General features: G+C 46.4%; 2 protein-coding genes across 2 annotated transcripts in view; both read right to left on the bottom strand.

Moving 5' to 3' along the window:
• Positions 1-4,648, bottom strand: part of BBS4 (Bardet-Biedl syndrome 4) — a 44,483-nt gene extending 39,835 nt beyond the window's left edge. The window contains exons 1-2 of the mRNA XM_063345709.1: positions 4,534-4,648; positions 2,208-2,259 (exon numbers count right to left, since the gene is read on the bottom strand). Of these exons, the coding sequence (XP_063201779.1) occupies positions 2,208-2,259; positions 4,534-4,557 (76 nt within the window). The 5' untranslated portion in view covers positions 4,558-4,648. The remainder of the gene's footprint in view (positions 1-2,207; positions 2,260-4,533) is intronic.
• A 994-nt stretch (positions 4,649-5,642) lies between these two features.
• ARIH1 (ariadne RBR E3 ubiquitin protein ligase 1) overlaps positions 5,643-14,535 on the bottom strand; it is a 64,698-nt gene continuing 55,805 nt past the window's right edge. The window contains exons 10-14 of the mRNA XM_063345667.1: positions 12,796-12,926; positions 12,639-12,696; positions 11,074-11,334; positions 10,089-10,201; positions 5,643-7,284 (exon numbers count right to left, since the gene is read on the bottom strand). Coding sequence (XP_063201737.1) covers positions 7,200-7,284; positions 10,089-10,201; positions 11,074-11,334; positions 12,639-12,696; positions 12,796-12,926 — 648 coding nt within the window. The 3' untranslated portion in view covers positions 5,643-7,199. The remainder of the gene's footprint in view (positions 7,285-10,088; positions 10,202-11,073; positions 11,335-12,638; positions 12,697-12,795; positions 12,927-14,535) is intronic.

Genomic DNA, 14,535 nt, shown 5'->3' on the forward strand with positions numbered 1-14,535 from the left:
TGGCAGGAAGATGGAGACACACCAATTCCTTCGCACGGCCTTTGCTCACCCTCGGACTTGCAGCCTTAAAACCTGAAGAAACTGGCCCTTCTTAAAGAAGCATCCAGCTCTGTTTCAGGGCTGTTAATGCAAAATGCTGCTGAGTCGGAGAGAAAACTCCTCCTCGGCAGCCAGGAACAAGCAGCCCTTTATCAAAGAGCAGGCGGGACGTGGAGAAGCAGTCCCATTAAGAAAGTTGCAACTGCCACAGTTCATTCTCCCGAACAATCAATATTAAATTGTGCGCACCTAAAAGCAGGAAGGCACTTGACGGACAGTTTAACAAGCAAGCTGACAGAGGCACGACAGCTTCTATCCAGCACACCTCCACGGCTTGTTTGTAAGTTGATGGCCCCATCTTTCTTTTTCAGCTATTCCGTTCGCTCATGAATTATGCAGAGTTGATTTAACAGACCTCAGCCCACCAGGAAAGCATGCTGGAGTGACAGTCCATCTCTTGGCAAACACCATTAGCCCGATTCCTCTGCAGATGTTTTATTTAGAGAACTGCAAGTTCTCTAAACGCTGTCCTATAAAAACAGATAAAAGATGCAGCCTCCCAACACGCATGGTCAGTGCAAATATCACAGATGGGACTTGCACTTGCACGAGGCAGACCAAGGTGGGGGTTACTGAGGGTGAGGAGATCAGAGCCATAACCTTTATAGAAAAGGACAGAGATGAACCATCTCGCTAAGGCGCGAATCAGCACCTCCATGGAAGCCATGCTAATTAGTTCAAAGTAACAGCCATCCTTGCTCTAAAAGAGTCAGCAGTCAAGATAAAAGCAAATTTGGGGTTTATTTTTACTTGCATACAGGCCTGAAGTAGTAGTAATCGTTTCCTCTCACCATCGGACAACATACAAAAGAGACTTGGACTTGCACAAGCCAACAGCTGCAGGTCTACTGAACCATCAACGTCATCTCCAGAATAGCCATGTTCTGCTCAAGTGCTGGAATTCCACTGCCAGGAATTGGGACTATGTGATATTAGCCTGACCTCTCCAAAAGCAAAGCAAAGTGGCTTTTCCAGCTTACCAGGGCCAGTCATAGCTCAGGGCCTACATGTGAGACAAAGAACCTTGAGGCAGAAACGAGGATGTAGTACCAAGGCAGTCTCTCCACCACAAGGAATTTAGAAATATGGAAGATTTCCCCCTAAAGTATACTCTGACAGGCATGTCACACATTCAGGGTAGAAAAAAGACCAAAGTACGGAGTGCCCCAGTGAGCTGCTCTGAATTAAAAGGTAAGGGAAAAGGAGGACTGCTTCTGATTTGCACTGTAAGTATACTGGGGTTCTAGCAACACTGCAGATTTCATTCTTTATTAAAATCTGAACTGATGTGTCCCTTAGAACACCTGAGAAAGGGAAATCCATGAAAAAAGCCTCACCTTAGGTAGGCACAAAAGTCTCTAGAGTGAACAGAACCATACTAGGAACGTGAGCACACCTCAGTACTGCAGAGAAGGAAATATTCATCAGCTGTACTGGGATAAGTTACATCGCAAAAGCGAGGGAAGAGGGCAAAGGGGAGGCTGCAGCATCAAATCATGCTGCAGGTTTTAGCGAAACCCTTACAAAATATCAGGCTTTAGTCAAACATTTTGAACCGATAACTGAAATTATTCCTCTTCCAGTTCGGATTCAACCAAGATTTCAAAACAACAACTCAGACTGAGTTAATTAACTCTCACTTTCAGTATGACTCTAGTTAAAACCAGCTACACACCTCTTTCACTTCGAAACTTAGAAAAGGCTACACGAAAAATCAACACGACACAATGTTGGTTTCCCAAGATCATTTCTACAGCAAGACATTATTTTGAAGAACATAAAATGAACAAACTGCTCATTATTTAAGAAGATACATGAGTATCAAACTCATTAGCAATCCCACAAGTATGTACACAATAAAATCAACAGCCTCTTAGCTTATAAGCGAACACGATGCAGGCTGTAGGTACAATAAGTCAGACAGCAACAGCACTGAGCTAGTGATCATACAGATCCTAGAAAAACGTACTTGTACTCAGCAGCTTATACTCTAGATAGCCTCGTCTTCTCCCAGTAGACATTTATTTCTTACTAGACAGCTGCACACACTATAAAAGAAATCTTAGAATCAACCTGCCCAAGAAACACAATCATGTCCTCAAACAAACCTTTTTTCGGATGAGGTTTTGGAGGTTCTGTAGCCATGGGCAGTGAAGAAACCTGAAAAGACAGGAAAGAGGAGCATTAAATACACCAGGCGAGGTTTCTTGAAGATCTATTCCACAAAATAATTGGAAAGGACAACTGGCAAATCCCAAAAGAGGGCATAAAAATAGCACCACTGCTGCTAGAAAAACTCTGTCCTGCCAAGCGCTGCTCTTCCCTGGCCACAGCTAGGCAGAGATTTCTAGTTGCCATGTAGATTAAATAAACCCACTCAATTTACAGTACATTCCTGTTCCGTAGGCTTGATGCTATTTATTAGGATTCTAGAAAGTGATTGTTATCTTGTAAAAAAACAAAACTCAAGCATTTAAGTTGCTAATTAGAGATCACACAGGAAAACATCAAAAACATTCCTTCTAAAATATTTATGAAGTTAATTAGAACAAAATCATTCCTGGGGAACGATCAGAATCCGCAGGTGCATGAGCGCAGTGACGTCCCATCGCACGGCAGGAAACAAAGCTCCACCTACAAATACTGCCCAGACCTCAGGGGCAAGCAGGTACCCAGTCTGTGGAAAATAAAAGCATTTTATACTTTTTTCTTACTTTCATTCAAAAATCAAGCCTTCACAGAAGAGAAACGATTACACAGGGAAGCATTTTTATTTTTGACTTCCATTTTCTTGGGGAAGAGACATTCCTCACTCGTCTTCCCCAGACACAACGCAGGATTTTATAAACCTGTGTCGCCACCCCCCCCCCCTTAATAAACAAATTTTTAAAGTGGCAATTCAGTCTCCCCTTGTTCCTTGTAATGTTTTGGGAAAGTTTTCTCGTTCTACTCTCTTTTTTTATTGGAGACAGTGAGGATCAGAGATCCTGAGCACAGTATCTGAGACTTGGAAAATAACCCAGATGTGTACAGGGAAGGCTTTTACCAGCTTTGTTTCTTAATAATTTCTACTATTGTATTCACTTTTCTGATTCCTATTGTGAAAAGCTGAGTTGATATTTTCACAGAATTACCCAACTCCAAGCACTCGTTCCTAAGCAGCAACAATCAGCACAAAGCCCCTCATTTTTCTATGTATTTGCAATTTTTTAAATCTGTACATCATTCCAATTCCAAGTCCGATCACTGAGCACTGTTAAGACTTCCCTGTTGTTTCTCATATTTCTCTTTCAGTAATTTTACTGTTTGGTAAAGTCTCTTCTAATGCTTGGGAAAACTGCACTTTTAGGAGACTCTAGTGTCTGAATTTGTGAAAATATTTACTTTATAGCCAGCTATGTGGTGCAGGTTTTTGAGCTCGCTAGGTGCAGGGATGAGGAGCGAGAACTGGGCACTTGCCCCAAGCTGCCAACAGGATTATTTCATACCATGAATATCACATTCGATAGAAATTAGAAAGTTTGCTGAGGAGTTCTCCCTCTCCCTTGCTGGCTGCCATCCTGAGCACACCTTGCCCTGGTGCCGGAGCCCTGAGCCCTTCCCTTCCTCCCGCAGCCGCAGCGCTCGCAGGGTCCCACATTGGCTGCGGGGGGTGCACGGCTTCCCGTGATAGAATGGGCTGGGTATAGTCCTTGTGTATGTTATATTGGTATTGGGAACAATATTGGTTCTTTAGTGTTATTAATGTTAATTATCTAGTCTTATTCTATTAAATATGTTTATATTTCAACCCTCGGGTTTCCTTGTTTTTTCCTGATTCCCCTTCCCAGGTGGGGAGGGGTCATCGGGTGAGAGAATAATTGTCTAAAAGACAATAAATTGTTGTGGGTTCCTCAAACCATTACACCGCCTCACCTTTCTGGCCGTCCATTTGCCCAGCTCATTAGTAGGCACATGAGCAACACCACAGGCCCGGCACAGATCCCACAGGGATTAACGACCATCGCCCACCACACAAAAACCCCAGCATTTATCCCTCCTTTCTCCTCCTCACTTCTTAATCAGGTACTTACCCGTGAGAGGAATTTTTTTTCGCCTTATGCCAAGAGCATTTATACTTCCTAAAGAGCACTTGGCGATAAGAAACCTGGTTGCAGGACAGAGCCTGCTCAATACCCGGGGAAAAAACGAGCTATGAGGGATGTTTATAAAAGCTCCGCCTTCACTCGATTACCCCAGTAAAAGCCACAAGAAGGCTGAATTTGCGCTGTTTTCAATACCAAGGGTGCAGAGATTAAAAACTCACGCTTAAAAGCGGCTCCCGCCGCCCCGGTCTCCCCTCTCTCCGCGGCCCCCCCGATCTCCCGTCTCCCCTCGGCCGCACTGCAGCCCCCCGGTCCCGCCTCACCCCCCGGCCCCACGGCAGCCCCTCACCGCTGCGGCCTGCGGCTCGGCCATGGCGAAGCAGCGCCCCGTTGCCACAGTTACCGACCGGCGCCGGAAGCACTTCCGGGCCAACCCGCGAGGCGCCCGCCGCTGGGCACGACGGGAAGGCGGCGGGAGGACCCGGGACAATCCCTCCCCCCGCCCCCGCTGTCAACCCCGGCCCCTTTGCCACGAAAAACACCAAAGTAACTAAGGAAATTATAAGTTTATTCGGAAGGGTTTGCGCGGTCCCCCCCGCAGTGGAAGGTGGAAGACGGCCGCGAGCGAGGCGGCCCCGGCCCCCGCCAGGCCCGGCTCCCCCCGACCCTTCACAGAGCTGCGGCCGCGGGGAGGGGCAGGGAGGGATGAGGTTGGGGTTTCTAAGTTTTATTTTCCACAGAGGAGGCTGTAAACCTGCCTGCGTTAGTGGGGACGGTGTCCTTACAGAGGAGTAATTCCTGCGGGCTGGAGGAGAGGGAGCTTTAATCATCACCATCTTAAGTTTTGCCAACAGCCATCAAGAGCAAAGACACCATGGAGCAGGTTTCCTTCGGACTGGGGCCTGCCCATGTCCTTCAGACAGTCAGTTTGGGGAACGCGGAGTGAAAATGCAACGCCAGGTAGACTCCATGCTTCCACTGGCCCATCCCACCACGCTCCCAAAGAGCACACGGCTTTCAAAAGCATTTTACACACGGATGGGGAATGTCTGTGAGCCGAGGGGAAGCCCAAGGAGCCCCCGCCTGCAGATAGATGCCAAGAAAAGGCAGCACTGACCTCCGTGGCTCCAGGCAGCCCTGCTCCGTCCCACCCAGGACCACAGGGAAACCAGCTGCAGTGCAGAAATTGTCACATCCAATTCCCAGCCCCACGGTGAGGGGGCTGAAGTGGAAAGCAGGTAGAGAGGGACAAAACTACATTGCTCGAGTCATCGGTATTCATCATGGAGAGAGCTGAAGTGGCTCCGATGCCAGCTGGAAACGGCATTCTGCATTACAGACCTGCCTGTGATCTGCCTTTTTTAACTCACCCCTTTGCAAATTTATTCCCCCTTGGAGCTGGCAGATTGGCAGAGAGCTTTGAGGACACTAGCCTGGCGAAAAATAACTCAGAAGGAATTCCTATACAGGAGTAAATTTAATAAAACCACCACCAATTGTTTACTTTAACATAGCTCTTGTTACAGAAATCATAAAAATGGACTCAGTAGCTAACTCATTAGTTCTTTCCCCTTTTAACTGAAAAATACCCCACTGATTTCAACTTCTACTGCACTAGATGGAGTGTTAAATACTTGCCAGGACACTATGCCCAGTAATTGAGCCCAAAACAAACACAAAGACAATTCCATCATCTTTCCTTTTCAATGTTACGACTCGTTATAATGTAAGTGAAACTTAAACAGCAAGGAACGGTCCATTGGACAGATGAAAGGGGGAGGGAGAAGAGATCCACAGCCGAAATCTTTCCGTAAGTCTTTTGAGAAGTGGTGTGAAAATACCCCCTTTTTCCTGCCTCAGAGTTAAAAATAAAACTCAGAACACACGCGCACTCCCCTCCTCTGGGTTGACAGCGTGTGTCCTGTGTGCATGGATGGGAAGAGTCAGGTTGGATTTGGGCAGGTAGCAATCCAGAGCCAAAAAAAAAGGCAAAACACCCTGAATCGCAGCATCCATCGGGCACGAACACAATGGACAGCGGGTGACCCAGGGTCAGGAGCTGCACGCGAGGGGATGGGTCCTACGCCAGCAATGGATACACACACAAAACTGTGGAGGCCGGACGTAAAGGAACAGGAAGAGGAAAAACCCAACTTCTCCAGTAAAAGCCTTCCAAAAAAAAAAAATAAAAATAATATATTCACTACACCAGCACACGCTTCCCCCACCCCAGCCCAGGGAAAACAAAACGAAACAAAAAAAATAATCAAACTGAAAGAAAATGCACAGCAAATAGACATAATCTTGAAGATTTTTAAAGAATAAATATTTTTTTGTAATTAAACATTATGCAAACACGTGCCACGCTTGCTCTTTGTCCATGCATATGCGCTATATACAACTTTGAAAAATACTGTGTTGTCCTCTTTTTGTTTTAAAAGTCATATACAAAGTTTTTTTTTGTTTTTTTTTTTTTTTTTCCTTGCTGTGTACCCCCCCCTCCTCCCCTCCCCAAGAATCATCTTTACAATAAGCCAATCGACATTCATCCGTGTACTTGGGTAGCAGAGAGGAGGAGGGGAGCGGGAGAGCCACCCCCCCTCACCAAAGTACATCAAAATGGCTGGTTTGGACATGAAAAGCAGTGTCAAGAAACTGGTTTAAATTTCATCTGTACTACACACAGGAAAAGAAAGATAGAAAAGAAAAAGGAGTCGGCTTGGAGAATGAAGCTACGTTACAAGTTAAAGTTGGAGGGTTTGTTTTTTTTTTTTTTTTTTTAGTGCGTCTGCACACTCTTATTGGCCGCCTAGAATACTGTTGTACAATGGTTTATCTACCTTTTTTTTTTTATTACAATATAATTTACTTAAATTTTCTGTTAACAAAACAGAATCCCAGTACTACAGACCAGCGGTGTAACAGGCGTAGCGCCTTGTGTGTGTTTTATTTGAATCGCATGAGCACTCTAGATGGTAAAGGTTTTTCAGAGTTCATGTTTATGCAGGGCCCGTCTCAGTCCTCAATGTACTCCCACAGGTCCTTCTCGTAGCCTTCATGCACGTGCTGCAACAAAACCCTTCGTCGACTCTCGCAGTATCTGCGGCAAAGAGGAACAGCGCAGAAGAGGCAGGTTAGGAACCACGGCTCATCCCCGCCATCGAGTAACGCAAACCTACATTAAGCCTTGCTTCCGAAAGAGGAGATCCCCCGAGAAGGGACTTTGTATTTGTAGCCTGTTAACAGCGCTAATTAAGACTTCAGTTACTCCAGTCACTCAACATCAGGTCCCTGGCTGAAAAAACAGCATGCAAATTTAGAGTTTCCCATGGAAGAGTATCCCCAAAGCCCCTACAGCTAAGAAACCTCCATTAATAACTGAAAAAGGAAGAAGCGGCAGCTACAGTTTGCGAAAAGCCAGAGCAAGGGTTAGCGGTGACACCTGAAACGGGACCAAGCCCTCCTCAGACGTGGGCTGGCGCCCACTTGCTGAGCCCTATCCAGACAACACAAGCCAGGAGCTAGGTGGGCAAAACCCAGTTTTATTCCCCTCCGAAGTCCTGGTGGAGGTGGAAGCGGGCAGGCTGGCTACGAAAAGGGTTAGGGGTCTGGCTGGAGTGCAAGTTTTACCTCGCAAGGCAATTCCGGGGTCTCAGGGAGGGCACTACACCCTGCAGGGTCTTCCCACCTACACTCATTTAAACAGATAAAGCTGCAAATACAAACTGATCCCAGAGTTAGGTACAGTCCTACCAGGATCAATGATACTGAGGGAAAGTGATATCATAGGAACATATCAAAAGGTGCCATGTTCATTTCGGGTGCGTTAGCCAACTAAAAAGATAAAAGCAGAGAAACGTTTAGAAGTATTCAGGTTCCAAGAGCAAATTATGAACAAGCAGCAGGCATTTCTGGATTAAACCCCTTCCAGCGGCGATGCCAAAGTCGACATCATCTTTAGGCACGCAGGGGACAAGACAAGCCTAAATAGCAGCCCCAGGTGTAGGCGTGTAGCCAGTTCACGGTTCGGAGTGGTGTGCTGCAACATGAGAAACTGGAACCCAGGAGCCGACTGCTGAGTTACTGGTTCCTGCTGGGAATTGTGCAGACATCGACCAGGACAGCATCTGAGAGGCTCCCACAGGTGGGAACCTGGCTCGCTCAGCAGTGGCCAAACATCCCTCTGCTCGCTGAAGTGAGGTGCGCAGGAGGAATCTCAGAATGCTCTCCCTGATCACATTTGCAAACACGTGGGCAGAGATTCCTCACCTTCACCCGCAGCCCTTACGCTACTACCATTCAGTACCTGATCAGACCGACAGATTTATCCGAACAAAACTGTTTGGCTCTTCCCATTGCTATCAGCTGTTGCAACAGAAATCATCGTACACAAAGTCCCATTGATTTTCTGAAGCATGTGATAGCAAACACACACAGTTTCTGCTTTTACCAAGTTCAATTATTTTGCTGCTGGTGTTGGGGGTTTAATCCTGTTTTCTAGAAATGTCTTTGCAAGCAAAGAGGTCGAAACAGCTGAAACCAAATTAGCCAGGAGGGCATTTCCTGCGATTTCCCAGAGCTCTTTAAACCCACCTCGAGAACATCCTTGGTCCCAGTCTTGCATCAGTACACCGTAACCAGTACACAAAGAGCACCGTGCAGGACACAATTAAGACATGACTGAACTAGTCAATTAGGGACCTGCGCAGGCTTGACAGATGCATACTTTCTTCCCAGAAACATGCAGGCGGGTTTGTGATACTATGTTTTCAGGCAATTCAGGCTATATTAGGTTTTAATTTATTCCAAATAGCTGATACCACTCCTAGAAGAGCTTCTAGTTTCAGAGGACTTAAGTGAACAAGCAGCTTGAGCTGATACCAACTTAACAGTGGTCTTAAAGGGTAAATGATAAAAATCTCTCAAAAGAGAAGGTCTGATGGTCTTCTCCAGTCCCAGCCACGCTGCCAGACTGCAGCAGAGTGGGCCACAGGGCCACCACAGCTTCATGGCTACTTCCACCCCCCAGAGTCCCTTAGTCACTACAGCTCACCCTACTTTGGCTTCTTCTCCCCCAGCCACCCCCACCCCCCCCCCCCAAGTTAGGCATAACAAATTTAGTGACTTTGGCAAAACGCCTCAAAAATGCAAGCCATAATCCTGTGACTCATCCGCATTTGCAGCTTTGTATTTTTCCACTGTGCAGAAGCGACTCCTCTAGGACTGTAAAAAGCATTGGCATTTGTGTCACCTGGACCCCGGCTTTTCTGGTCTCTTCCCCACTTGCGCAGGTTGCTCTCTCTCTCTTCTTTCAGATGGCTTTTCTACACTCATGTTTTGCACAAATGGACCCAAAGGAGAAATAAAAGAGCTGATTGCTTTTATGGCAACTTATCCTAGGCCAACACTGTCAGCTGGGAACGATAAAGTCACTCCTTGTTCTTCTCTGGCCCTCACTACATAGGTCCTGGCCATGCCCACATGCTCCTTCTGTGCAGTGGATGAAAAGCCATTGCTTTTGGTCATGATATTTTTCCATTATGGGACTGAACCTTCTAGCTACTGCTCAGCAGAGGGAGGCAGAGTTGGGAACCTCTCCCTGCACACTGTCACCTCGCCCGAGAGCTGGTCCCAGCAAGGAGCACAAAAACAGGCTGCCAGCATCTGCGCAAGGCCTTCACCGCTGGTGATTTCAGGGGCTGGCGCAGGACACCGCTGCTGCTGTTCTCGGATGCCCAGGGACCAGCTGATGAGCACAATGTATGGCAGAAGGCCAAGAGCAAACAGCTTCCCAGGGACGGGACTCTGGAGAAAACCGTAGCTTGGCAAGTACACATGCAACTACCTGCCACACAGGATGGTGATACAGGGACTTTGAGACAGAGGATTATTCAAAAAACAAACCTGTACTTATCCTGTACTTTCTGCTTTATGTCCTGCAGCGAATCTTGGGATATATCTCGCTCAAGGTACCCAGAAAGCACCTCTGTAGCATTCTCTAAGTCTGCTTGGTTATTCTGCAGAGAAAAAAAAATAAAAGAGAATGGAGTTTGGGGGGGGTGGTGGGAAAGAAAGAAAGAAACTTTTTTCTTCCATCTGACTTATATCAGTACTGAAATAAAAAGCAGGATTAGATACACACTGTGTAACACCAGTAACCTGCTCTGAGCATCAAGACTGAAAAAGATGAAATTTCTTTATTTGATCAGAAGAGAAGCTGCCCATCTACCAGCAAGTCTTGCATCTTCCTCAATCTGCAATATCCCAGCAAGCCCAAAAAAAAATCCTTTCCTTAACAAGACAATTCATATCCCATTCTGTCCCTTGTCTATTTAATAGTTTTTACCAGCATTGGCAAAGCCCCCACTGACTGCTGGTACACGCACAGCGGCATCAGAGCTTTCACTGCTGCTCAGTAGCTCTGCGCGCCCTTTGCTGAGCATGCAGCACAGAAGCACCCTGCTTAGGTTCTGCACAAAGATCAGCAAAGGACTGTTTTAAATCATAATCATCCAGTACAGCTCAGCTGCGAAGCAGATTGGTCTGCCACGTTTAGACCTTCAAGTGCAATTTTTCTGGTAGTGCCCTTGGAAAAAAGTCAGCACTAGGGAAAGGCAAAATGCCAGATTTAAGCTTTGAACCGGCAAAGAAGGCATTAAGACAGAGCCTCAACCCCTTCCTTCTTCCAGAGGGCAGTAACTTGTAACTCTACTTCCTCTTCCAGCAGAGGATCCTACATGATGCCCAGCGTGGCCTCTAACTTTTGCACATCAGAATGTTAAGACAGACTCACTTCTGCACAACTGGGGACAACAGCTTCTCCAAGCATTAAATCCCTATTTCGCTCAGCTTTGTGATCTGAACTCCTGACAACCATGTTTTCTCCTACCTCAAAGATAATGGACTGATTATTCTTTTTGAGGTAGAAGGCAAAGACGTAAGTGTACATGAGTGTGGCACGACACTGGCAGAGGACGTCGACTGCTTTCTTCAGGAACTGCACCTCGATCCACGACATGTTGTGTTGCTGCATCTCCTCCATCTTCTGTTTCACCTGAGCATAGAGCTTGTGCTCGAAGCGCAGGCTCTGCATGTGGTTCATGTAGCGGTTGCAGTAGAACAGGTACCTCTGCAGGGCTGCTCTGGATCGCTGTGTTAATTCCCATTAGGGAAAATGAAAACAAATAGTTAAAACAAAGTAATGGCTGCAAGAGAAGTCAACCCTTCACAAGGCTCTTCCTGACCCTGAGAAGGAGCTTCCTTTCCAAAGGTGCTTCCTCTCCTCTCACATTGGCCAGACTTAGATGGCGCCACTTCGTGCGGCACTGTGAACCCTGACATTGGGTGGAGATGAAAGGCCAGACCCACAGCAGCTCGCTGTCACACAGGGGACTTCCTAGCTCAGCTGTGGCATCCTCTCTCCCAACCCAGAAAGCAATTAGAATCACATTGCTAAAGCCTGAAGAGTTTTGAATTTCAGCCTCTCGATTCCAGTTACAGGACTTAAATGCTTCCAGTGTCATGACAAACAGCGAGAAGCATATTTTCTTTTTTTTTTTTTTTGGCTAATAAGGAATTCTAATTAGACAATTACTGTGCTCGTGTTAAGAGGGCAACCTCAGGTTGCCTAGGCCACACTGATTACAGAGCAGGGGAAAGACGCCGTGTGCTGAATAGTACAAGAGAACCGAGATGACTCAATACACAGCCATTAATCTTATTCTCACTGACAGATCAGCTGTAAAAAATGACAACATGGGCACGGTTAAACTTGTATGCTGTGGATGTAGAAAGGTAGCACACATCAGCCAAAGTCATCCTTCTCTGCAGGAGGAGGGGCTGCAGGAAATACTTTGGTTCTTGGCTATAACGGTACTTCGCCAGAGATTCAGGAAATGGATTTCTGCAAGCTGCAGCAGACAGCGTGCAATCCCTCCCTGTTAAAAAGGGCTTTGGCTCTATCCACATTCACAAAACAGTTTAATGTTTGTGCTGCAACTTCACCTGCAATTTCTTCTCTATCGAGCCTTCAAGTACAGTTATGGAACAACTAAAGTCTATTCTATTTACATTCAAAAGGTCTGCTGTGTTTAAACACCTCAGGATTTGCATTAAGAACTTTGCAGTAGAGAGCATTTTATGAAGAAGGTGAGGATTGTCATCTCGGGCCCATGGCATTATGGTGACTTCATGCAAAGAGCTGCTATAAAACAGGCAAGGCAGCATGACAGATAACAACAGAGTTAACATGTGCTTTAAATTGGGTTGAAGTGGCTTTGAACTTCTTTTTTCTGGCACAAAGCAAGAGTCCAAAGTTGTAGGGGAACTTAACTGCCTTCTGGACTTGCGGTCAAATCCAGGAAATTCTTCAGAGCTGATTTATAGGTTTACAGAAAGCCCGAAAACACGACACAGGGTTGGTGATCTCCTCATCACCAAAGGTTATGGACTCACCTCCTGTGCATCCCTTGCTGCCTTTGCATCATCCTCGTTGTAGCGATTACAGTTGTACCTGTAACAGGGGACACCGATTCCACAGATTTCAGTCCAAATCGATGCCGCTTGTATCGCGGCTTCCTCGCCTTCCCGCAAGGCACGCTCCTTAACTCACCAGGCAGATCCGTGGGGCTCCCAGGGGCCCAAACACACCCAGCAGAACTCAGCTTTGCAGTTCTGGTTCCGACAGACCATGTGGTTGCAGCCCCCGTCCTTCTCAATGGTGACGTGGCATTTCGGGCATTCCTGTTCACAGGACAGAGAGCACTGTTAGCAGGGAAAACACAGAACCCACAGCAGCCTTGTGAGGTTAGAGGGGTTCCCATGGCAGTAAGAGATCACGCGTCAAGTGAAATGCATGATTCACTTCTTCCCTTTGATCAGCAAGATCATCTTCTTTTAAAATAATTCCAAAATTGGAGCGGCTAGATAGCACAAAACCCTAATTAATAATGCATTTTATCTCTGCTGTTATCACAGTGGTACGCTGGATGGGTTATTTCATGACCTTCTCCAAAATCACAGCGGTAGCAATGGTCTATACCTGCCCCGGGGAAGGCATCTTGCTGTCCTCCCCACCATCAGGCCTTTGGCCCACTTCAGCACTCAAAACCAAAAAAAGCCTAATGGTGAGCCGATATCACGCTGTTATCAATCCGAGACACCTGCAGTTGTAAAATGCCATCCAAAAAGTACCCGAAAACATGCAGTAAGACTCTATCATGCTTCAAAAAAAGCTTCTGTCACCTAAAGAGACACTTCTGTTCCTGCAGCATTTCCACATTTCCCATTGGGCCCTTTTTTCTCCTTCATGTGACACCTCACTGACGACTTTTCTACAAAATCCCACACGGGGCTTCCCTTTCAGGTGTGAGGCCTTTAACAAATACGAGGATATTGAAGAACAGCCCTGCACAGGCAACATCTTTAGGGAATAGAGGTGTTTTTTTTTTTTAATAACGCCAATATCATTCTCATACATCAGCAGCATATGGCCACTTCCTAAAATGATATTCAACTCATGTAGAGCATGAAAAATTATTTCTGTAGTATCCCAATGATTACACAAAGCCGAGGTTGCAAGAATATACTATGCTGTCCCTACAAGCGAAGGAAACAAGTCCAACTCTCTTCCGCGGCTTGTTCCCATCCCTGTGGCACCTTTCTTGTGCTGGGACACAAAGCACCTGGACAGGAATTGGGTGAAAAAAAAATTAAAAAATCGCAAAACAAAACCAAAGCGTACTTTAGCCTGGATGAGTTCCTCAATCTGGCTCACGCAGCCACACCAGCATTTATGAAGTTTTTGCAAAAGCCAGTTTTATCTAAAAGGCAATAAATAATCACAGCAAAAACAAGTAATCCACACTTGTGGAAAACCAGCTGCAGCTTTTGGGTGAGAAGGGTGGAAAATCCCATCCCCAGCCGGAAGCAGGTCTTTACTGTTTGCTAACCAGAGGAGACATCAAGAGCACCATTTCCTATTCCAGCATTCAGATAAATTCTCACCAAAGGCAGAAACCAACATGTTCAATCAGTTTAGAACTGCGACTTCTTCCACCTCCACTCCAAGTGTCCCGACTATTACTATGTTTTCATCCGAGTTTGCTTATTTGTATTGTAAGAGACAGGAGGGTTTGCACACCGAGAAGTGCTCAGAAGATAGCTCCGGAGCTGCTGGAGTTGGTCTGGAGACCAACAAGGTCTCCAGATGTCCGACGCGGCCCTTCCCACTGCAGGGAGGGAGACTTGCAGTAAGGCAAAGGAGAAGAGACAAGGGAAAAGACACGAGGGACTGCAACTTCTTTTTGGACAACATAAAGCACTTTCAGCTAGTTCTGCTTCCTGATGATCA

The sequence above is a fragment of the Chroicocephalus ridibundus genome, chromosome 9, assembly GCF_963924245.1.
Source record: "Chroicocephalus ridibundus chromosome 9, bChrRid1.1, whole genome shotgun sequence".
Taxonomy (NCBI): Eukaryota; Metazoa; Chordata; class Aves; order Charadriiformes; family Laridae; genus Chroicocephalus; species Chroicocephalus ridibundus.